Source organism: Dipodomys spectabilis, unplaced genomic scaffold (assembly GCF_019054845.1).
Source record: "Dipodomys spectabilis isolate Male_0828 unplaced genomic scaffold, ASM1905484v1 ptg000297l, whole genome shotgun sequence".
Lineage (NCBI taxonomy): Eukaryota > Metazoa > Chordata > Mammalia > Rodentia > Heteromyidae > Dipodomys > Dipodomys spectabilis.
The window spans coordinates 8,265,990-8,291,142 of record NW_024870974.1 but is presented as its reverse complement, the minus strand read 5'-3'; the positions used below and the strand labels follow the sequence as shown (position 1 = coordinate 8,291,142).

At 36.3% G+C, this 25,153-nt stretch overlaps 1 protein-coding gene across 4 annotated transcripts in view; it reads left to right on the top strand.

The window, feature by feature from the left end:
• Positions 1–25,153, top strand: part of Rap1gds1 (Rap1 GTPase-GDP dissociation stimulator 1) — a 96,740-nt gene that overhangs the window by 16,058 nt on the left and 55,529 nt on the right. For all 4 annotated transcript variants that reach the window (XM_042701584.1, XM_042701582.1, XM_042701583.1 and 1 more), the window contains exons 2-3: positions 4,986–5,093; positions 22,489–22,611. In XM_042701584.1, coding sequence (XP_042557518.1) covers positions 4,986–5,093; positions 22,489–22,611 — 231 coding nt within the window. The remainder of the gene's footprint in view (positions 1–4,985; positions 5,094–22,488; positions 22,612–25,153) is intronic.

Here is a 25,153-nt window from a genome sequence, read left to right as displayed (position 1 = left end):
GCTTTTTATTTGTTTGTTTTTGTTAGCTTGAATATGGTCTAATAAAGAATTTCTTTTGGTGGTGATGGAACTGGGGTTTGAATTTTGAGCTTCACGTTTGCCAAACAGTTGGTGCTCTACTACTTGAGCTATGCCCTTGCCAGCTCTTGTTCTGATTTTTTTTTTTGTTGAGACTTTAAAGCTCAAAGTAAAAACTACCCCCAGACATTCTCTTTTAACTTACCTCACTTTTGAAAATTCCCATAATTTAAGGGCTTCTCTTCTTAAAATTTTATTTTTTCTTCTTGTCTGGTTTTTCTCCACTGTCTACTATGTCCTGGAATCTGGGACAGAACTTGGAGGGAAGATATCCTTTACCATTGAATCCTAAGTGTCAGAAGTAATCATCACAGGCATGTACTCGAGTAGTATATATCCACTCCGGGAGGAATGGATATGCACTGCTAAGATGGTAATCCAAGATCAACGTATTAATAATCTTGAGGGCTGAGGAGAGTATAAGACTTAAGACACACAGGAAATGAGAGATTGAAAACATTAGGAATAAGGCATTGTTCTGAAAAAAATCTGGTGATAGACTACTGATAGCTGTGAGATTTTAGTTTGGGTTTATAGGAACCTGACAGGTACAAGAAGCTAGAACTAGGCAAATGTATTTCAAGTAGTTCCTTCTGTGTTTAGAGAGTTTGTATTGTGAATGTAATTAACTTACCTGTACAGAGTGAAGTTTGAAAGTACATAGTTTTTACTTGCTAGCATCTTTTAGAGCTACTCTTTTTTTGTAGAGGTCATTCAAACAATTCTTCAACATGGAGCTATTTGATGCATTACATTTTGACCAACATTATTCTAGTTTAGTACTTGGTTTCCTTTTAAAAATATTTAACATGCCCTGCACCGGAATGGCTCAGCCACTTAGGAGGCTGAGATCTTAGGATAGAGGTTTGAAACCAGCCTGAGCAAGAATGTCCATGAAACTTTTTATTTCCAAAAAAGCTGGAAGGTAGAGCTTGTGGCTCAAGAGCACTAGCCTTGAGCAAAAAGGAAAGAAAAAAACTCAGAGGCCTAAGTTTAAACTACTGGACTCAAATACACACACGCACGTGCAAAATACATACATACATACACACACACACACACACACACACACACACAAACACACACATCCAGCAATATATACAATAGAATATTCTTCACTTTCAAATGTAAACCATGGTTAATATGGAAAAAATGTTGAAGGAAATGTAAAGCCAGTATATTTAATGATAGTGATGATCTTACATATTTCTAGTCAAGTTATTTGAATATTATTTAAAAAGTCTCATTTTCCTATCCATTTGTCTTCAATCAGTATTTTAAAAAGGGTCTAATAACTGTAAAATTTTTAGACTTATTACAATAAACAGTTCTCAGTAAAAATTAATTTGAGTTTCTAGTTTATAGAGGAGAGAGGTTGAAATAAAGAGGCTGATGTCAAATGGCATATACAGTTGATTATAAGAGAAAAAAGGGTTAGGAAGGTTATTTGTAAAGTCCAGCAGGAAAGTACAACTGTTATTTTGTCTTTAACAGAATGATAGCAGCTGGCAGGTTCGGGTTATCAGAAGTTGCAGTCCGATTTCATCCTAATGTAAGAAGGTCTAAAATGTGGCAGTGTCCAAGATGAGTGCGTAGATGAAGGAGCAATGCGTAGGAGGGAAGGTGGCATGTGTAGCACCACGACCCTCATCCTCATTCTCTGACCATTGAGTCAGAGAAGGGCTGTGAGTAGCTGTGGGAAGGACAGAGAGCGAGGAATGATGAAGAACCAGAATGAATGTTAAGACTGTGTTTAGAAGCTAAGAACAAGTTCATGGACCTTGGGAGAGTCCATTGCTGCAGTAGGCAGTAAGATTGAGAAGGCTTTGGCTTTGTCAAGGCATTCAAGGCCTTTGCCTGAGAAATTTTGATATTTTAGAGGACTCGGTTACATTGTAGCTTTAGCTAGAAGCAACTAACTGGTTACTAAGTAGCAGACTCAAGTAATGACCCAAAGTCAACTTTCCCTTAGTCCTTTGAAGATGGCACATTTTCTTTTCATAAGACAAATTGTCTTATAAGAGGAGAGAGTAGTACTCTCAGTCGTATACTCAGTAGTATAGCAATTGTTTAGTATGTCCAAGACCTGGGTTTTGATCACTACCACTGCAAAAATTTAAGACTAACGAATATATTTGTTACTGAAACATCCCAAGAAAATTTATCCATTTCTTTCTCTACTGCCCCACTACAGAGATATTGGCTTACATGAAAAATAATTTGGGTGGTAAGGATTCACAACTGAGACTTACTCTCATAGTTTGATCACATCCAAAAATAATACCCAGGTTCAGAGAACCAATGGAGATTTAATCCTGGGAATTATCGGCTGCAATGTTAACATACATCATTTAAAATAGTGATCCACGTTGATCTCAAGCACAAATGATCCTCCTACCTCAGCTTCTCAAGAACATCCTATAGCATGAACCCTTTTTTTTTTTTAGTTAATTAATTTCATAATGATTACTGTCCTGGTGAGAAGTAAGGGTAGTTGATGAGTGAGGAAGAAGTGTCATTGGATGGAAATTGCTCCATGAGAAAGCACTCCTGACTCAGTTCTTCTCTTTTCTAGTATGGTCTTTATACAAGCTATAATAATTCCTGTACACTTAAGATGCACAGATTTTGAATGCATTGTTAGGTATTTGACAAATGTACTCACGGTATCAATACTCCAGTTACATTACATAAAGGTTTAAGTGCTGACCTCTTAGTGAATTTAACATGTTCAGTATCTGATTTGTGTTCAGTTGTCTCTGGATGAAGAACTTAAGGAACTTTGTTCTAAACGTTTTCTCATCATTAATAGGCAAATCACTATTTCCATAAAGAAACATTTTTTTCCTGACTAGGATTTTTTTTGTTTATTATCATTATTAAGTAGTTGTATAAAGGAGTTACAGGGCTGGGAAGGTGGCTCAGTGGTAGAGCACTTGCCTTGCATACATGAGGCCCTGGGTTCAATTCCTCAACACCACATAAGCAAAAAGAAAAAAGCCAGAAGTGGCGCTGTGGCTCAAGTGGTAGAGCGCTAGCCTTGAGCTGAAGAGCTGAGGGACAGCACCCAGGTCCAGAGTTCAGGCCCCACTACCGGACCCCCCCCTCCAAAAAAAAAAAAACAGGAGTTACAGTTCTGTAAGTCAGGTTATACGTACAATGCTTTGTGGTCCTTCGTTTTTCCCAATTATCCCCCTTCTGTATCCCTACCCTCATTGAATAGAATGGAATTTCTTAGAATATGTTGTTCTATGTAGATGTCTCCTATTGCTATATAAAGTATGTTTAAAATAGTTGTAATAATATGTATCATGTTTATAATTATTACATTTGAATTAATTATCAAATCTTTAAAAACCTCAAATTTGACTTTTTAATATGTCAAATATCAACAGAAACAAGGTAAAAAAGCTCTTTAGGAATCCCTCAATAATTTTTATTAGTATAAAAATGTTTTGAGAGTCTGTGGTCTAGAAGAACCAATATATACTTTAGGAGCATTGCCTCATAATCCAAATGGACAGGTCTTGGCTTAAAGCAGAACTTTGAATAGGAGGTTATTATTTTTTTTTAATGACAGCATTAAAGATACATAGTTATCACACTTAGTATTATTTGAAGTTCTCCTCAAGTTCCTCTCTTTTTCCTTTTTCTTCTTCATTCCTCGTCCTACTCCTCCTCCTCCTTTTTATTGTCATTGGTGGTACTGGGTTTTGAACTCAGGGTTCGTGCCTACCAGACGAGCACTCTACGTTTGAGCCATTCCTCGCAGCCCTTTTGCTCTCAGTACTTTCTGAATACAATCTCACATTTATGCGCAAGCAATCTTATTAGTAATGTCGGTGTATCTGAGATAACCAGAGTTTTTTATAGATGAAGATGGGGATCTCTCAACTATTTTTTTGCCCAGCTAGACTTTAACCCCGATTCTTCTGAGCTCCATAATCTTTTTTTTTTTTTTTTTTTTTTTTTGTCAGTTGTGGGGCTTGAACTCTGGGCCTGGGCACTGTCCCTCAGCTTTTCAGCTCAAGGCAAGCGCTCTACCTCTTGAGCCACTGTGCCACTTCTAGTTTTCTGAGTAGTTTATTGGAGATAAGATTCTCACGAAACTGCCCGGGCTGGCTTTGAACCACGATCCTCAGATCTTAGCCTCTTGAGTAGCTAGGATTACAGGCCAGTACCCAGCCTTATCTCCATAATCTTGAATAGCTTGGATTACAGGTGTGGCCCAGGAGGTCTAGTTTGAAGTCATATTATTTTGAAAGTTTTACAAATCTTCAATAAAGGAGGCAAAAATGAAATTAAATATTTCTTACAAAGTATATGATTTCTTTGTGGATGTGTAGGTTTTTTCAACTACTGTTTTCCTAAACAAGCTTACTAAAGTATATGAATATTAAAAAGGTTGTTCAGTAATAATCTGGGATATCCCTGGCACTTAAGTAGTTATAGAGTAAACATTTCATATTGAGTTAAATGGATAAAGGTTTGTTTAAAACTTATGGTAGGGCTGGGCACTGGTGCTATGCCTCTAATCCTTACTACTCAGAAGGCTGAGATCTGAGGATCATGGTTTGCATCCAGCCCAGGTAGGAAATCTGTAAGACTTATCACTAACTACCAAAAAGCTGGAAGTAGATATATGGTTCAAGTGGTAGAGTGCTAACCTTAAACAAAAAAAGCTCAGGGACCACCCAGGCCCTGAGTTTAAGTCCCTGGACTGGCACAAAACAAAACAAAAATGTGAAATAGTGCAGAGTCCAGTGACACTTTAGGAGGTATTGGGCTGTTTAGTAAATATAATGGGCCTTTTGTACATTAGTGATAGTTGGGTGTGCTTTTACTGTGTAACATTCACTGTGTCTTAAGGTTGGTGAAGTTCCTAAAATTTCTTTTTATGTTAACAGATAATCTCAGTGATACGCTAAAGAAACTGAAGATAACAGCTGTTGACCAGACTGAGGATAGTTTAGAAGGATGCTTGGATTGTCTGCTTCAAGCCCTGGCTCAAAATAGTAAGTTTTATAATGTTTACTCTAATTCCAAATGAAAAAGAACCAAATCAGTAGCCATATAGAAGTCATTACACAGTTAAGCACATAACCGGTATTTGCATTAATTCTTCTCAGTTCTACTCCTGAATAATCAGATTGTTTTGACTATGCCTCACCTACCTCTTATCTACCCTCCTCCCCCAATACCCAACCACCAACAGAGGACTGAAAGCCAAACTGATCCGCACAGAGTGGAGGAAGGGATTGGTGGTAATGACATTTACACCAGTGCAGAGAAGTCTGTGATTCCATTTCTGACACACAGACATCATAGTTACTTTTCTCTTAATACTACACTTGTGCTCAAAGACCGGACTGATACATAGGAGAATGGGGATGAGATGAGGAAAAGTAGAAGAGGGAGCTTCAAATACTCCACTTGCCTATGGTCACCTTTTAAGATAATTTTATTTTAAACTTAGATGTATGCATAGGCAAAATTAGGCAGAACTGTCAGTAGGGAAGGTTTGACATTCAGTGTTGTGGTACATAATACTACAAATAGTCATCACGAAGTTGTTTATTGATTAACACATTACATTTTACATTCAAGTTAACACATTTTTGTTAACTAATTTCCCTCAGCACCATAGATAGGTATAAAATGATTTTCAGTTGTTGCCTTAATTTTATTTGATTATGCTGTATTTGAACGTAGTGATGCCTTTCTTTTATCCTGTGGCCAGTTATGTAGCTGATAGAATTTTAAGGGAGACTATACATTGTTCCTTATGTTCTAGCGTGTTGTTTTCCTATTTCTTTTTTATTAAATTTATTCTTTATTTATAAATAATAAATAATAAAAGCTGACTAGAAATTTTAAAATAACTGATTACAGTATTCTTTATTCACAAAGCACATTTAAAATTATCCTGGGTTAGGCAGTTTTTCACGTCACTGTGATAGAAACAAATGAATGGAGGAAGTTTTTAGTTCAGCTCACGGTTTCAACCTATCTTAGCAGCAGATGTGGAGCAGACCTCTTCATCTCATGGCAGCCAGAAATCAGCAATTTAGAGAGAAAGAGATACATATATAGAGAGAGATAGATGAGAGGCCTGGGTATAACCTTCAAAGGAACGGCCCAGTGACCTTCTGTAACTTGTCCCATCCTGCTGAAATGCCTACCTCCTCTCAGAAAAGCTCTGCCAGCTGAGCAAGGACACATGCTCTGCACAGGAGCCTGTGGGGTCATTTCACATTGAAACCATAGCCTTTGAACTTAATTTCTCTTAACTTTTGACATGTATCTTGCTATTTAATCTTACAGATAACAGAGAAGGGAGCCAAAGATCAATAGGAACATGTCCATAAGGCTCAAGATGGTAAAGAAAAAGGAAGGAAAGGAGAAATGTCTACATCTGTCCTTTCTACTATAATACAAACATGTGACTATTCATCTTTAATAAAGTTTGAAATGAAATTTCTTAGTTGCACTCTTTTTTTGATAAGTACTTGAGCTGATAAAGGGCTTGCCCTTCGTAAGCCAGTGCTCTGCCAACTGAGCCAAGCCTTCAGCCATTTTTACTTTTAAGTTGTATTTTAGATAGTGTGTCATCTTTTTGCCTAAGATGTTAGCATTCTCATCTCTTATACCTGGAATTATAGTTGTGGATTACCATATCCAGACTATTTGTTGAGATGAGAGTTTCACCAACTTTTCACCCGGGCTGGCTTATCTCTATCTCCCTTGTATCTGGGATTACAGGTAGGGCCACCATGCCCACACTGCAGGTGACTTCTTTTGAGAATCACAAATGTAACCTATTTTCATGACTACAGAAAGTTCTTTTAAAAGGCATTGATCTAGAAATGAAATTACAACTAAAAAAAACTACCAAGTGTCTATAATGTAGGCAACTTTACATAATAATAATTATCTGAAGTAAATTATCTCTTTCGTTCTTTGAAAGATTATTTTATGTTTGATTTGTTTTCAGCCTCCTGTTACTTTGTTTTGTTAGGAAAGCATTTTTAAAGGGACCATTTGCTTTAAAACTGGAAGGTCATAGCCAGGAATTGGTGACTCACACCTACAATCCTACTACTCAGGAGGTTGAGATCTGAGGATCATGGTTTGAAGTCAATCCAGACAGGACTATAAGATTGAGATTCTTAATCTCCAATTAACCACCAAAAAAGCTAGAAGTGGGACCTGTGGCTCAAGTGGTAGAGTGCTACTTTTGAGCAATAAAGCTCAGGGACAGTGTCCAGACCCAGAGTACAAGCCCTACTAGACCAGCGCGCGCGCGCACACACACACACACACACACACACACACATACACATGGAAGGTCATGAAAGTGACCTCCTCCTTGGTCATATAGAGAAGATTGCTAATCTTGTATGGGAGAAAAAGACAAAATTGAAGAAGGGAAATGAAATAAGGAAGCAAAAATTTATTAACTTTTCAAGAACAGACTGAAAAAGGCACTGAGAAGTATGTGACTACTGGTTAAATTTTGGATCAATTTGAGGGCCTGTTCATCAAACTTTTTTTTATTGAAAATTGTCCTGGGAAATCTTAGAGCTACCCAATTCCAGAGTGTTTAATAGAAATGAGAAAAATATCAACTACTTACTATTAAGGAAAAGAGCAAAAGAAATATCTTAACAGTCTGAAATAAAATTTGTAAATATTCTCACGTGTAAGATTACTTATGCAAAAGATTTAAGGGCATTCATGTTTGGTCTTTGAGCTGTACTTGTCACTGGAGCTTGTGCTCTGGTCTGGGTCTGTGTCCATGTAGTCTTTGCTGTAGCTCCTCTGAGCCAGGTCTTACTTGACTATTTACAGAATGAAAGACAGGTTTGCTTCGGCAGAATACTGTTTGTATTTGAACTCTTAGTTAACAAAATAAAAAGTATTTTTGCTGAGATAATATGCTGTGAAATTGTTCTAAGATACTAAATTTTATATTTCTTAAGAATAGTTCCACGTTTTGTTAGTAAAGAGGAAGATAAGCTGGGTGCAGTGGTTCACGCCTGTAATCCTATCATCTCTGGAAACAGATCTGAGGATTGCAATTCAAAGCCAGCCCAGGAAGAAAAGTCTGTGAGAATCCTATCTGCAAATAACCACCATAAAGCTGGAAGTGGAGCTGTGGCTCAACTGGTTGAGCGTTAGCCTTGAGCAAAAAAGCTCAGAGATAGTATCTAAGCCCTGACATCAGGCCCAGAAGCAGCACACACACAAAAAAGAAAAAGATAGCCTTCTTTTCCTTGACATAGAGACTAATGTATTTGCTTTATTTTTATTTTATAAAATTAGCATCTTTTAAGCCAGAAAAATAATATACCAGTAAGAGGTGTATTTTCTACAGTTGTTTATACTTCAGTAAAGTGATTGGTCCATTGCCACTCTGTCCTCTTAAAAAGTAAAATTATAAAACATTTAATTTAGATAAAACTTTAGTTGCTTTTTTTTAAATAGAGAACTGGTTTCATGAGTCTTAGTGTGAGATGTCTTAATTTTAAAAATCACTGTTTACATGAAAATTCCACCTAATGAACAGATTCTCCATCTTGTAAAATATTAGATGGTAATATGTATAATGGAAATCTAAATTAAATTTTTTATTTTTATAACCCACTAACTTTGTCATTAGAAAGAATATTTCTGTAAAACGTGGTTTTTAAAATATCTATCATATCTTAATTGTGCATTATAAATGATCATAATCTGAAGTTAGAATTTTTACTTGAATAGAGTGGTTCCTTCCTTTTAGCCTTCCTCTCTTCTTTTCCACCTTTCCTCTTTAAATGTATTATGTATGTTAATATTAAGAGGTAAGAGAAGATTTGAATACTTACTAGATTTTATGGAATGAATTTCAAGCAAGCATTTTTTTGTAACTCACTGATCTAACTTAATAAGAAGCATTCATTTACTCATACAAACACTCCAGATCTCACTTTTAAAATGTTTTAGTAAATACATGAAGGCTACCAGCCAAGAAATCAGCCTGCTTGTTCTGTCTCCTGCTTCACATCACAGGGAAAAGATTCTTAGTAAATACTGCACAGTTCTAGTATGGTTACACTGTCGTGGTTACTTGAAAATTTAAAACACTATCCTACCTATTGTCTCAGTCACCTTGCAGGAAAAAATGAGTTACATAAAGGCCTAAAGACAAGAAAAATTGCCCTTCGATTCATCATAAAATTTCTGTTAATTCTATTTTACTTCTAATTGTGAGACACATGTCCCTTTTATTGAGGGAGCCATAAAACAATGGCATCACACCAGCAATTTTAATTGGCTTTCTTTCTCCTTACCTCATTTTCTTTATTTTTTTAAATTTTATTTTCTTGTAAAGATGCTGTACAGAGGGGTTACAGTTACATGAGTAAGGGAATGAGTACATGTCTTGTCCAGCATTGTACAGAGGGGTTACAGTTACATGAGTAAGGGAATGAGTACATGTCTTGTCCAGCATTGTACAGAGGGGTTACAGTTACATGAGTAAGGGAATGAGTACATGTCTTGTCCAGCACTGTTACCTCCCCCTCCTTTGTTGTTCTCCCACTAGCTCTTCCCTTCCCCACCTCCTTCCCTTCTCCCTCCCCCGTTCCCCCATTTCCAGTACAGTGTCTTGTGGGTATCATTGTTGCAATGGGTCATCTTGTGTCCTTGTTTCAGCATTTTGTTATTCCCCTTCCCCTCCCCAAATTAGACAAATGTATATACAAGATGCAGGGTACCAAAATCAAGTACAGTGACAATATGAGGAAGAACATACTAAGACAACAAAAAAAATTTCTTTAGTATCTAACTTTAAACTTGTTGATGGCAGTCCCTTATTTCTATGAATCATGCAATTGTTTATTTTTTTAATTTTTATTTTTTTGGCCGGTCGTGGGGCCTGAACTCTAGGCCTGGGCGCTCTCCCTCAGCTCTTCAGCTCAAGGCTAGCGCTCTACCACTTGAGCCATAGCGTCACTTCCAGCTTTTTCTGCTTAGATGGTGCTGAGGAATCGAATGTAGGGCCTTTATTTTTTTAGGATAACTTTCTAAGACAATATAAATTGACTTTTCTTTTGCTTATATCATAGTAGCAATACACATGATAAATTCTTTATTTCCTAGCCTTTATACTGTTTTCACCATTTAAAGCATGCATTTGTTCTGTTGGCTTCCCTGTAGACTACCACCTAAGCATACACAGCTGTTTATGTAGATTACCTCATGTATCTTCTCTAAATGCTTTTTAATTTGCTTTATGCCTTTAATATTTCTGAACAGACTTACTTTCATTAGCAAAGTTACTACCTCAGGAAGAGACTTTGAAACTTACCAGCTGTATTTTTGTAACCTATTGAATCTATGATAATTGAATGTGGAGTATTGTTGGTGTTCAGGCAAAATAGTATTATATTTTGTTTTTTCTTAGCCTTATGTAGATTAGACTTTACCCTTTGATCTTATTGTCAGACGTGGCACCAGAGTTGCTTCATTTGCAAGCTGAATTTATTCTTTTACCTTCTTTACATTTATTTTGTATCATGCTTTTTAGCTACTGTGTCCGTTGTTCATAAAGTATCATTAGCTGATTCTTTGGTATCATTAGCATCAGCAATTAGCATCAGCAATTAGCATCAGCTAATGATACCATGGATGCAGTTTTTACAGAATAAATGTAGCACTTGATGAATATATGTAATCCTCTTCTGAACTAAAGCAGTCGTCTTAAAAGGTCTTGACTAAAACTTCAGATTCCTCAATTACCTTATGATGTCCACCTAAATCTGAATCTTTCTGCACGTTCTCCAAAACTCCTTCCAGAGTAAGGATTACCAAATAAAGCCAGCTAACAAGAATCTATGCTATATTAGAGGGGGAAGTTAATATCCAAATCTAGTCTACTCAGCTTTGAGAGTTCTGGGTGACACCACACAATTAAAATTGCATTTTGAAGGGAAAACTCTTACCCTGGTTAGAGTTTCTTGGGTACCAACTTTCCTGATAGCAAAGTTCTGTGATCTAGTCATAGACTGGAGTATTGGTTACTTAAAAGTACATAGGAAACCAGACCTGTTGGTTTTCACCTATAGTCCTTAACTTGGATGGAGGGGCTTTGTGCTGAGGAGAGTATATTGGATGGGCACAGAAGTTGGAAACAGAGCATGACTGCCATCTTCAAAGGGTGAGGAGACAGGAGAGGAGAATGCCATTTAGGAATGACTGAATTATTACAGTGGTATGCTTGGTGACGAAAAGTAAGAGTTGTAAGGAAGGAGGTTAGATCTTGTGTAGAAATAAGAATCCTGTGAAGTCAAAGGACACACCAAATACCTCCTTAGGTCTCTGCAGAAGCTCAGGCTTTTGAACTAAAAGCCTTGGTATTCATCTGTTTATTGTTACTAGGTAAGGAAACTAAATATATATGTTAAATAGTGAATTTCAGGAGAGACACATAAAAAGGTTTCAAGGAAGAAAAAAATACCAGCTCTTAATTTTTTTTCTCCTAAGCAAAAACTATTGTGAAGCAGTGAGCAATAACAGAACCCCATAATCTAGTTAAAGTATCTTTAAACCTGTGCAGATATGAAAAGTAAAAAGTTTCAAGTCAGAAATTTATAATCTATGTGGAAGATTTGAAGTTAGAATTAACCAGAAGAAATTGAAGAACACTACAGAATCCCTTTAGAAACAAATGTTAAATTACAAGTTGCCAAAAGAATAGAGGTGATTTAAAATAAGGGGAGGAAAAGATTAAAAACAGATGGGTGAAAACTTAAAAAGATCATTAAGATCAAACATATTAAAAAAAGATCCAACATACATGCAATTGGAGTTCTTAAGTGGACAGAAAAACAAATAGAAGTAATATCTAAAGCTTTACTTTGTAGAAGTAAAGGAAGACTAACATGTATATGTTTAGAGAGAAAGAGAGAGAGCGATACAGATATAGAAAGGGCCTACCAGGTACTGGTGAAAATTGCCCTGGAATGCTTAAGTTGAAATTCAGTACAGTAACATTTTCAGACTTTAAAGATAAAAATAATTCACAGAAAAAAATCTTTTGGATCTCTGTGCTAAAAGATCAAGTTACTTGAAAAAGAAAGGAAATCAAATTTGCATCAGATTCTACACAGTAATATGCATTTTACTGTATTATTTTATGGGGGCTTGTAATGCCAAATTCCTAGAGATCTAAGGAAGAGCTTAGATTGTAGTTCAAATCTGGAAAGTGCTAACAGAATTTTAGGCAGTGCTAATGTTTCGTGCTCTATAGGTCTTCAGCTGATCGGATGAGGCCTACCCATATTATGGAGGGAAAATCTGCTTTACTCAAAAACCTATTGATTTTAACTGTTCATTATATCCAAAACCATCATCACAGAAATGTCCAGAATGCTTGACTAAATACCTAGGTACTGACACAAAGTTTACCATGACAAGCGGAATGCACACTTGTTGTGAAATAACAAAATATTGTTTAGGATAAAAGCTATGTGTTGTGATAACTGCCTAGGGTCATTAGAATGATATTACACACAAGAATCTATAATTGATTTTACTGTGATGTCTCATGACCTACTTCTTAATGCTTATTGCAGTGCCAACTTGAGGCTCTAAAAGGCAGAGAAATGTTTTAGAAATAAGAGCATATGGATTCAAAGTCTAGTTTTGGGCACATAACGTTCTGTTAGGTGAATTTATTTTGTAATTTTTTTCCTCTTGTAGATGAGTGCTAGACCTTTTCATTTCACTAAAGGAGCAAACTGTTTTCATTTAGCTCATAATAACTTAGTAATGGATTGATCATCTTTTCTTTCTGATGTGTTTATGTGGGAGGGAGAGTACAAAGGCAAGGTTATTTTTTTTGCAGTGATTTCTGGCGGATTTAAGAACATTTTTGCATATGTTTGCTTTTGAAAAATCTAACCTAAGACTTCATTAACTTAATGCAAAGTGAAAAGTTTAGTCCCTGCATGAGCTAATGATTGGTAATTTTATAACACTTCTATTCTTGACTTCATAATTCTTTATCAGAGAATTTCTAAAATTATAAGGCAGTCTCTTATAAGTTCTATCTCTTTTCTGTTAGAAGGGATTACAAGTGTTAAAACATCAATAAATGTCTTATTTGCTTCTTTGTTATTCCTGTAGCAGTTTCAAGCTGAGGTTAATATATAATCATTATATACTAATGAATGTGGATACCTAATCAGATGTTCAGTTATAAATTGTGAGGGACAGAATTCTGTTCACCTAGCATTAATTGGGCACTACCATGTATTAGTTGGTAATGGCCTTAGAGGGCTCAACTGTCTAGATAGACAAGTAATTAATAACTCATTAGTAATAGAGGTAATTACAAAGTACTGTAGGAACAGAGCTAGATTCAACTCAAAGTTGTAAGCGTCTTGAGAGGAACTGATATTTCCTCTGAGTCTTACTGGTAATAGCTATTGCATAGGTATACTTTTTGTCTTTTTCTTTAAAGCTGGCTTAGGTGATACAAATCATCTCCCTTTTACAAGTTCTCAGTACTGGTAGCATTTTTAGCTGTTGGAAAAGAAAAAAAAAATCACTGGTTGTACAGAATATTGCTGTTGAATATTTAAAGTCTTTAGCTTTAGTTGGTGTGATAGTCAGATGGCATCATTGACAAAATACCTGATAGCAAGTTCAGAAAGGAAAGATATAGTTTGGCTTAGGTTCAGTTTTTTGGCTTTATTGATTTGGGGCCCATGGTGAGGCAGAGCATCATAGATAGCGTCAGGCCTGCCAGGTATAGCCTGCTTACGTCATGGTATAGGGAACAGAGAAAGAGTGTCTGTTCTACTTGGTTCTGTCTTTCCCTTATTGTTTTATCTAGGCCCTCAGCCAATGGGATGGAACCACTCATATTTAGGACAAGTCTACCCTCCTTAGTTTATCCTCTATGAAAACATCCTTACACACTCAAAGGTCTATTTTACTAATCCAGATGCTTTTTTATATGCCAATGAAATTGGCAACAGAGATTAATCATCACAGTTTTACTTGTTAACTTGACTCCCAAACATACCTTATACAGTAACAGTCCCACCCCTGACCCTCATCTCATGATGCAAAATGCATTTTGTCCATCTCCAAGTGGCTCCAAAGGGTTGACAATTGCAGTATTGCTCAAACTCCAAATTCGTTCCCCTGTGAGATTCAAGCCAAAATCTTAACTCTGAGCCTCTGTAACATTGAAAAATTGAAAAATAAACAAGTTACATTCTTGTAGCTTACAGTGAAACAGAGAAGACATTTAGCACAGAAAAGAAGGCTGGCACTAGGCAAGGCTAGAATTCAGCAAGGCAAGCATTCAGTTCTGTAACTCCATTGTCCAACATGTGGGAGATATGCTGCCCTTTCTCCTGGGCCAGCTCCATTTATGCCTATGAATTTCTTTGACAGTTCATGGTTCAGCATAATAGAGACCCAGAAAGTTGTGAGCTTTACTCTCAGAACTTCATGTATCACTCTCTCAAAAGCTTCCTTCAAGGAACCTAAACCTGCTACACAGCACCTGGCCTTCCTTTGAAAGGAATGTGTTTACCTCCATGGTCCTGATACTCTTGCATTTTGCTTGACTGTGAAGCTATCACAGATGATGCCAGGTCCAGTAGTAGTCAGTCATGATTGAGCATGGTAAATCTGGGGAAACAACTCCTCAAGTGGCTCTCTATTTTTTTAATGTATATTTTTATTGTAAAGATACTGTACAGAGGGGTTACAGTTACATGAGCAAGGTGATGAGTCCATTTCCTATGGAGCATTGTTACACCTTCCTTTATATTTCCCTTTCCCCTACCATCCCTTTCCTCCCCACCTCCCCAACTCCTCCCTCCCCTCCACCTCCCCCCCCAAAAGAGTTGTAAAGTTTGTTTTCAACATACTGTCTTGCACATCCCATAGTTACAATGGGCCATCTTGCATCCTTATTTCAGCATTTTGTTATTTCCCTTCCCCTCCCCACATTAGAAAAATGTATGTACAAGCTTCAGGGCACCGGAATCAAATACAGTGACCACAGGGGTTATCCCTTGGGGGAAGGACATACAAAAGAAACAAAAGAAATCACATAGTACATTATAAGTACATTAAAAACAACAGCAAGAAAGATAAAACCTCTTATGTCCCTATCTTGGGGTTCATTTAGCTTAGCATCAGGTTATACATAGCTTTTGACCTCTTCTGCTTGTCCTAGACATATACTAGTTATTGCAGATAAGGGAAACCATGGGACCTATTTTCTTTGAGTCTGGCTTACTTCACTTAATATGATTTTTTCCAAGTCTTTCCATTTCCTAAAAATGGGGTGGTGTCATTCTTTCTGATGGAGGCATAGAATTCCATTGTGTATATATACCACATTTTCTTGATCCAATCATCTACTGAGGGGCATCTGGGTTGGTTCCATGTCTTAGCTATGGTAAATAATGCTGCAATAAACATAGTTGTGCTGGTAGCTTTAGGATAGCCTTGTTTGTGATCGTTTGGGTAAATGCCTAAAAGTGGGATTGCTGGGTCATAGGGGAGCTCTATGTGGAGTCTTTTGAGGAACCTCCATACTACTTTCCAAAGTGGTTGAACAAGTTTACACTCCCACCAACAATGCAGTAGGGGTCCCTTTGTGGCTCTTTATTTTTAAAGAAAAGTCTTATTAACTACACATTTAGACCTCTTACAGCAGGTGCTTTCTTCTTTTTCTCCTTTTATTATATCTAGGTGCTCAGCTTATGGGATAATGCCATCAGCGTTTGAGTTGGGTTTTCTTCTTCACTTTTCTCTGGGGATGCCCTCACAGACACACCCAGAAGGGTGCTTTACTATCTCCTAGGCTTTTCTCTGTCCAATCAACACATCTGTAATATGTGTAATATACACTACTTGGAGGAAGAGATAGGAGGATCACAGCCTGAGGATTTCCTGGACAGAAGCATGAGATCTTATCTAATGAACAAGCTAGCAACAAAAAGGCTGAGATATAGTTTATATGTTGAGTGAGTGCTTGGAGGCCCTGGGTTCAATCCCCAACCCTGGTCCTATCTCAGTGTTACCTTATCTGAGAACATTTCCATCATATTTATGCAACTGTTGTTGCTTCCTGCTAAGTCTTACCCATAAACCTCCAAGGAAGTATCAAACACATCAAATGGTGATAATTTCTTAACATCTCTTATTCAACAACTAGTGGGCGGCCTATGATTTGTGCCCTCTTTTTTATTTATTTCTTGCATAAAGGGGACTCAAGAAAAATACAATTTCCTTGGATGATCTCATCTACTCCCAAGTCTTTTGAGTAACCAGTATGTTCTGACAACTGGGAAACAATGACAATATTGTATTTGGAGGTGGGTAAGGCAAGACAAAAGGAAGCCAAGACAAAGAGTTTTGATAATTCAGTGTACCTTAGCCATATAAATGTGGGAGCATTAGCATTGTGGGTGAATGAAAATCCCAAGCAAAGGAAGCAAGCAGTATGTGGAAAATCATGTGGTGGATAAAAACCTTGTAGAATGAGAAACTGAAGAGCTTGGTATAACTAACAAAAGGAATTGATAGAGGGAATAGTAGAAAGATGAAAACTGGGAAGGGATCAAACTATGAAAGGATTTTTATACCATGCTAAGACCATAAAAATCAGTATAAACTGGGGACAATCTGAAAGACAGTTTGGAATATAACCATGAAGAAAGGACATGGTTTTTTGAGGCTAGCGCTATAGACAGTTGATATTACAGTCTACTTCAGGTATAAAGGAACATTTTAACTACCTCAAAAATCTGAAGGAACTGGGTGTGGTGGCATATACCAGTAATCTCAGCTACTTGGAAGGCCCAAGCAGGCAGGAGGGTACTAGTCCAAGGCTGGACAAGGTAAATATCAAGAAACTACATTTAAAACACAAGCTAAAAGAGAAAAAAAAAAAAAGACTAGGGGTATGGCTCAAATGTTACAGGCTTTTGAGTTCAATCCCAAGCACCGCTAGGGAAAAATGAAAAAGAATCTTGCAGATATAAAATCTCTTTAGCTATGTTTACTTGTTATTTTCCCCTAGGGTATTTGACAATAGAGGGGAAATGGATCTTAACTGGAAATGCTCCTGCACTGTGTTTTATTCTGGTCTCATTCTCTTGGACAGAAATAAAGAAATCCACATTTCTTGTAGAGTCATATCTTCCGTAGTTACTTTCACCTTCTACTTGAACAATTCTAGTTAAAATATCCTGCTTTTGCCACAGTTACTAACAGAGTTCTTCATGATGTTTCCTTTCTCAGTAAATATCTCATTTTTTAACATTCAATTTTTTTTTCTTTTTAGCAGTTGCCTAATAAATTTATTTAGTGGTAATTTTAAAGGAAAGAGTTAAACTCTAGCATGTCTCTCTGCATTTTCTAGCAGTGATTTCCAAACACAACTTCTTCCACTCCCACAGCTTGCATTATCCCAGGAGTTGAAATGACTGCGAGACTATCAGAATCATTTATTGTAATTTTACAAAATGAGTCTCACAACTTAATTTCTCAGTAAGACCTTTGATGGTGAGTCACTACCTAAATGGGTTTTTGTTCTCTTCTCTATCATTTCATGACTACATACATCCTTTTCTTTGTGTCTCTGCTCCATTTGTGTGTTTAAGATCCTTATGAGGGAGGGCAAAGGTTCTCATCATGAAAGAAATGCCATTTTATTTACGTACACACCCTTACCCTTCATATGCTATCTTCTCTTAGAAATATTAATTTCTTATTGGGCAGGCTTCTACTTGTACTCAGCCTATTCCTCTTCTGTATTTTAAGTTGGCTTTAAGCTCACTTCATTGTATTTACTCTTCTTTAAATATATATAGTATTTTTGGAAGAGCTAGAGTATACACTCTTTTCTTAGTTATCTTCCTTAGTTCTTCTTCCTGTAAAATGTGTTAAACAAGAGTGTCTTTCATGTAATACTTTGACAAATCCGGTCACAATATTATCTTCTAAGTGACAGCTGCAGAAGAACAAAACACTGGACTAGAAATCTGTAGTTTCTTGTTCCTTTTTAATACAATCTTCTATTTTCTTTTAACATGAAGAATATGACCTATCATACCTATTTTATGTATGTCCTAGAAACAAAGCAATACTATGTTTGAACATGCTTTGAACCTTTAAGAAAATGCCTCAATATGAGGTTATGATCCAAAATTGTTGCGGTAGTCAGATATTATTAAAAAGTTTGAATGGCTTAATGAATGGTTTTCATTCAGGTACCATTAAATGAGAACATTATATGTGAGAAAGATAAAATGATAGGGTATACGTGGCATTTTAGAAAAGGAAGATGGTTTTCTGTAAAAAGTAATGAAATGATTAATTTAGGTTACTGTAAGTAATTTAGTGTGGCGAGAGAATAGGATGTCTGTGGAGGAGTATCAGGAGACAGAAAATGTGGATGTCCTGGAATGTTTAATTAAAAGCTATAGAGGGCTATTTAAAGATTTAGGGAAGTGTCCATTTTTGCATTGCCACAACTTTACTCTGTTTCACTGGCAGTGACAGATAGGAGGGAAGACAAATGGGTTAAGGAGTCTCTTGAAGGCATTGCATTTAATCAGAAACTGAAGTTTAGGACTATAGATGGATGCAAAGCAGAAGGGAGGAAATAAATAGGTAGATAGATAGTAAACAAATAGAAGGGTGCAAAAGATCTCAATGAGATGGATCAGTAGCCTAGGGTCAGATTAAATGTTAGTGGAAGAAATTCATTTACTAAAAGACACAAAGTTTTTATAGTTTAGGACATCTGACTTTTTAAAAAATAGTTTACTATGAAGGGTGATACACAGAGGGGTTATAGTTACGTAGATCAGGTAATGAGTGCATTTCTTTTTGGACAGTGTCATTCCTTCTCTCACTCTCTCCCAGTTTTTCCTTCCCATCCCACCCACAAGTTGTGTAGTCCATTTTCAACATAGTGCTGCATTTGTCCACCCTTTGTCCCTCCATTTCTGTAGCTCCTGACTTTTAGATGGGTTGTTTTTACCATTCACTGAGACAGAATTAATGGAAAGGAAAGAAGGTAAATTCGGAAGTACTTATGCTATCTCCAAGTACAAATGTGTTATGGTAGATAAAAGAAAAAAATGTGGAACATGTTTGCATGGTAATCAATGAGTTTTTGGCTCTGGATCATTGTCTAATGATCCAGAATTTGAATTATCCCTTTGAGAAAGATACAATCCCTGAGACCAGTATACCTAGAATCCTTTGAGCCATATATTTACCTGACAATGTTGTTAGAGACCTTAGGTTTCTTTCAAACCATAATTTTAAATTGTGGGTTCCTTCCCATTCCTATCCAAGTTATTGGCCTTAAGGTGTTGTGTGCATTGTACCTTATTTTCTCCATACTTAACATCTCCCATACAGCACTGTAGCCTGCCTTCCATTTACTCTTCAAGTTGCTCTATATTCATTGCCCAGTTTTGAAAGTATCATAGTTAAGGAGCCTTCTTGTCAGCAAGTGTTCAAGTAGGGTGTGGACATGAGGTTCTAGGAGCAGAATGACTTCCTGCAGCACTCAAAGGGCTATTCCTATAGCAACTTATATGAGTACTACATTAGTGATTGACCTTCCTATGTAGGTCCTTTTAAAATTCAAAGAGTCTAGCTGCCTATGATGTGTATGCATACTCAAGATACTTTTATGACTGTACTTAAATTGGAAAGGGAGAAAGATGTTAAATTGGTTCTCGCAAATATTTAAAAGGCTTCTAGCTAAAATGTTCGTAGTAGTCTGGCTTAAGCTAATGAAAAGTCTACCTTTTCTTAAAGGACTCCTGATCATAGTTTTTTTGTTCATTTATTTTATTTTATTTTGTTTTACCAGTAGCCATTCATTTGGATCTTCAAGAATTAACCTATTTTTAATGATCTTTTAAAAGTTATTGCCTTAACTTAAATACTCATGATTGCCTGGTAACATGTATTACTTTATAGGTAAATGTATATTTTGAGGTGCAGTACAATGCCAGTGCAAACGTATATTTGAAGTGAGGTTAAAACTTAGCCATTATTTAATTGGACTGTGATGATTTCATGATAGAGCAGTATTTTGTTAATTGTTTTTTATGACAAAAGAAGCTAATTCCTAGATATTTGCATTCTAAACCTTTATAGAAATTCACATGCTGGCATGGTAAGGTTCTCAGATTTTTTTTTTATTGTAATAAAGCTCTTCTCAACATTCCTTGAATTGTAATCTGTGGAAAGTCTCATCCGAATGCAAGAATTTGCCTTGTTTTGTTTTTTTCCCTTGCTCCTGACATTAAGCCCTGATATTCAATCATTCTTTTAGTTATAGTTAGGATGAGGCATACATGGGTGATTTGCAGTTAACTGCTCGCCTCCACACACACAAATGCCTTGGCTTCCTCTAATCATGATTCATTCCTTGTGCCAAATTCTTGCTGCCATCCCAGCACCAGCAGATGGTAGGGCTAGACCCCTGGGGCAGGCTGACCCAGCATTCTCCAGTTAGCAGTGGTCAGAAAAGAAAGGATTTTAAACATGGCAAATTGAGTTCAGTGCTTTTTGACTTCTTGCTTTAAAAAAATATTATAGATAATAGGTATCAAATTTTTGTATAGTACCTTAAGCACTTACACTTTTAGTCTAAAATACAAAATGAAAGCATAGATTACAGGAGTTAGGAGGTGTGTTTTTTTGTTTTTTGTTTTGGCAGTTGTAGGTCTTGAACTCAGCCTGGGTGCTGTCCCTGAGCTCTTCAGCTCAAGGCTAGTACTCTACCACTTTGAGCCATAGTGCCACTTCCAGTTTTCTGGTGGATGATTGGAGATAAGAGTCTCAGGGACTTTCCTGCCTGGGCTGGCTTTCAACCACAATCTTCAGATCTCAGCCTCCTGAGTAGCTAGGATTACAAGCATGAGCCACGGGTGCCTGGCTAGTGTGAAGATTTTTACACTCAGATTCCAAGGTAGACAAATCATCAGAACTCATGATTAGGGAAGTATTTTACAGGGACTGGAGTTGTGGCTTAGGAATAGAATGCATGCCTTACATTCAAGAAGCCCTGCTGCCTTTGGTTCCCAGTATAGCAAAAACAGGAATATTGTATATACTACATGACTGTACATGTATATACTCACATATGTCTGTGCCTACATCATTCAAACCAATATTTCACCAACAGTGTTTTACCTACTGTGATTGTTTCCTGTTCTTTTGTGGGTAGTGGTAGTAGTAATCGTTTTCTATTCTTTTGTTGACAGTGGGGGTAATAATGCTGTTTCTCTTTTTAAGAAATTACTAGTCCTCATTCACTAAATGAAATCTCAGAACTTACTAGTCCATTAGTGAAAACTTTAAAAACACTGTACTTAACATTTAAGATGAACAAATGTGTCATTTGTGAAGTTTCTGAGGTTATCATAGTAAAGATGATTTTCCTACCCTATTAATCATATCAACTGTCAGTTACTTAAGAATTTTTTAGTATTCTCTAGTATGTATATGCATGTATTAGAGTCTATAGGATATAGAAGTGTAACATATAACAACAAATTTAACTTGAATGTTTTAGTGAGCTTTATTACCCTCCATCTTCAAATACATATTTCTTTTTATTATTTATAATTATGCAATATTTTGTTTCCTTCTCTAGTTCCATAATCATTCCTATTTCTATTACATTTTATTGTAGTAAATCATTCTTCCAATAGATATATAAAGAAGCTTGATTTTTTTTTTTTAAGGCTACTTAAGGGAAGAAGTTAAGGACCTGTTGAATTTCTGTATCAACTTAATAGGGTTTTAAATTCCATAGAATTTTCTCTTTGCCTCTTCCTTTCTTACCTGATGGTGACTGGAATTAGTTGTAGGGAAAACAGAACTCTATAATCTCAAGCTGTCCCTCACCATGCTATAAAGTGATATGAAGTGAGTTTTTTTGCTCATTATAATTGTCATCTGAAAAGTTGTTCTCACATTAGATATAATGCTAATATAAAATAACATGGTATTATAATTCTAACTCAAAAATATATAGGGAAAAAAATCCTGTTCTGAGGAAATAGGGATAAAACTAACATACAAGTGAGTTTGGTCTTCAGTGAGAGATTCAGAAAAAAAAATTCCTTGATAGTCTGATGATAGATAAGATAATTTTGTAGTGCTTTTTGCAGATTAGCGTGCAAGATAAAAACAGTTTATGCAGCAGAAGGTAATTTTTACTAAGCATACATTCTTGAATAAACATACTAAAGCTAATTCCTATTATGGATAAGGAATTTTTGTAGTTCCTCACAGATGAAGTTGTCGGCGTTAGTGCTGAGGATTTTTATTGAAACTCTGTGTTGTTTCTTTCAGATACGGAAACAAGTGAGAAGATGCAAGGAAGTGGAATTCTTCAGTTGTTTGCAAGTCTGTTGACCCCACAGTCTCCCTGCACAGCCAAAGTAGCTAACATCATAGCAGAAGTAGCCAAAAATGGTGAGGTTTTCCTCAAGAACTTTTCTGCTGGGGACATCTTCAGTCTTACACCTTACTTGTCAGTATGTTTTATTATGTTTTTTTTTTTTAATTTTATAGATTAGACATTTTTTTCAATATCTCTTTTCTTTAACTTTTTTTTCCCCACATAATTGTTTTAAATGACTATGGCAATAGTCATTTTATTCATACATACTTTTCCCTTTTGCTCTTCCCTTCCTTTTCTGGGGATTACGGGAAAGCACTGCTAGTTTTGGTTGCTTGTATCACTTACTAGTTTTGGCATAGGAGTCTTGAGCTTGCCACCAAGTTGTTCATTCATCTTCATTGTCACAAGAGAGATTAGCTTTTTGAATATATGTTGCTTTGTGCTGTGCCCAGATAGACTCACTTCTTTTACCAGGTCATTCTGACAATGGTCCTTGAGATCAACAATGCAGTTGCAATGAGTGTTTTTCACATTCACTTTCGTGAAAAAACCTCTGCTTCTTAAATTTTCATGTAAAAATACTTTGGGGGAAAAAACATGATGACAGCTATAGTTTCGTTCATATAAGACTTAGTTGATCCTGTTGTGTATTATTTATATCCGGTAAGAGGTTCTTTAGAAGAATTTTAGCAGGAATGATTGCACATGATTTTATCTCAAGTAGTTTTGTAAACATAAGGCAAAACCATAGTCAATGTAATCATTAGTGGGCTTCGATTGATCAAATATTGTTTTTAGATGTTTTATTTTAGTATGTTGTATATATTACTTGTGTGTGTGTGTGTGTGTGTGTGTGTGTGTGTGTGTGTGTGTGTGTGTGTGTGCAGGTGCGCACGTGCTTACTCTCTGGTACTGGGGTTGAATTAAAAACTTGAATTTTTCACTCAAGGCTAACATTCTACCACTTAAGCCAGATCTCTACGTTCAGCTATTTAGTCATTAGTTGGAGATAAGAGCCTCTTGAATTTTTCTGCCTGGATTAGCTTCAAACCATGATTCATGTCTCATCTTCCTCTGTAACTAAGATTATAGATGTGAGCCACTGACACCTGACTCAAATTCTTATTACAAGCCATGTGTTTTCATAAACACAGTGATTCTGCTTAGTATAAAGTTTGAGAACCAAGTCTTGCTCTAAACCATTAGAGAAGCATAGTTTGGATGGATAGTATGCTACTATTTTTTTTCTATCTATTCTTTAGATAGGAATGCAGAATTATTTATCAAACATTTTTGTAATAATAAGACAGGATTTGGGGAGGGCACCACTAGAAATGTGGAACTTTCTTGTTGTGTCTTTTTACATTATTTTATTTTTTGCCTTCTGTTCCATGTAAGCATTTATTTTAGTGTGAAATAGTTTGTGACCTAGAAGCAACATTGAGTAAATGGAAGCCCTAGAAAAAACTGAACTATTTATTTGTCAGGTAGTTGAAAGTATAATTTGATGCTTCATTGTTGGAATCTGCATCCATCAGTCTGTAAGCATGGTCTTCTATTGCCTTAATAACCTGCATATAAGTCTCTCCTTTTGATGCCTCATGTTTTCTTTGTATTTCAAAAGAAAACTATGGGGCGGGGAAGGTGGCTCAGTGGTAGAGTGCTTGCCTTGCATGCATGAGGCCCTCGGTTCAATTCCTCAGCACCACATAAGCAAAAAGAAAAAAGCCGGAAGTGGCGCTGTGGCTCAAGTGGTAGAGTGCTAGCCTTGAGTTGAAGAGCTGAGGGACAGCGCCCAGGCCCAGAGTTCAGGCCCCACGACCGGACCCCCCCAAAAAAGAAAGAAAGAAAGAAAGAAAGAAAGAAAGAAAGAAAGAAAGAAAGAAAGAAAGAAAGAAAGAAAGAAAGAAAGAAAGAAAGAAAGAAAGAAAGAAAGAAAGAGAAAGAAAGAAGGAAAGAAAACTATACAAAGCTAAGACATAATCTAGAGAGGCTATTAGAGAGAGGTCAACCTCTGAATAATAGCACAGCATATAGGTTAATACTTATTAAGGTAGACTCTAAAGTCTACTGCTTGTTGTTTTTGTTTTTATTATAAACTTTGAATAGTTTAATAAAGGTAGAAGAAAGCAAGGCAAGTATACATAAATCTGGTTTGTAAGTATTTGATAACTAGACATGTAAAATATACAAATCTCATTTTATACAAAGAAAATTTTATTTGTGGTCTAAAGTGTAGCCCATATTGTATGATTATACTTAAATAAATGTATAATTTTAGTAGGTTGTGACAGTAAAAACAAAAAACTTAGGAATTTGTACAAGACACTATGTTGAAAACGAACTTTACATCTTTGGCGGGGGCCGGGGATAATTGTAGAGAGGGGGGTAAGGGATGGTAGGGGAAAAACAAAGGAGGAGGCAACAATGCTCAATAGGAAATGTACTCATTACCTTGTTCATGTAACTGTAACCCCTCTGTCCAGTGTTTTTGCAATAAAAAATGTACAAAAAAACCCTTAGGAATTAACACTTGATTTTGAAAGAAGTAGTTGAATATTATCAGCAAGCAATAGTGAATCTTGTATTAAAATCATGGTGAAAAGCAGTGCT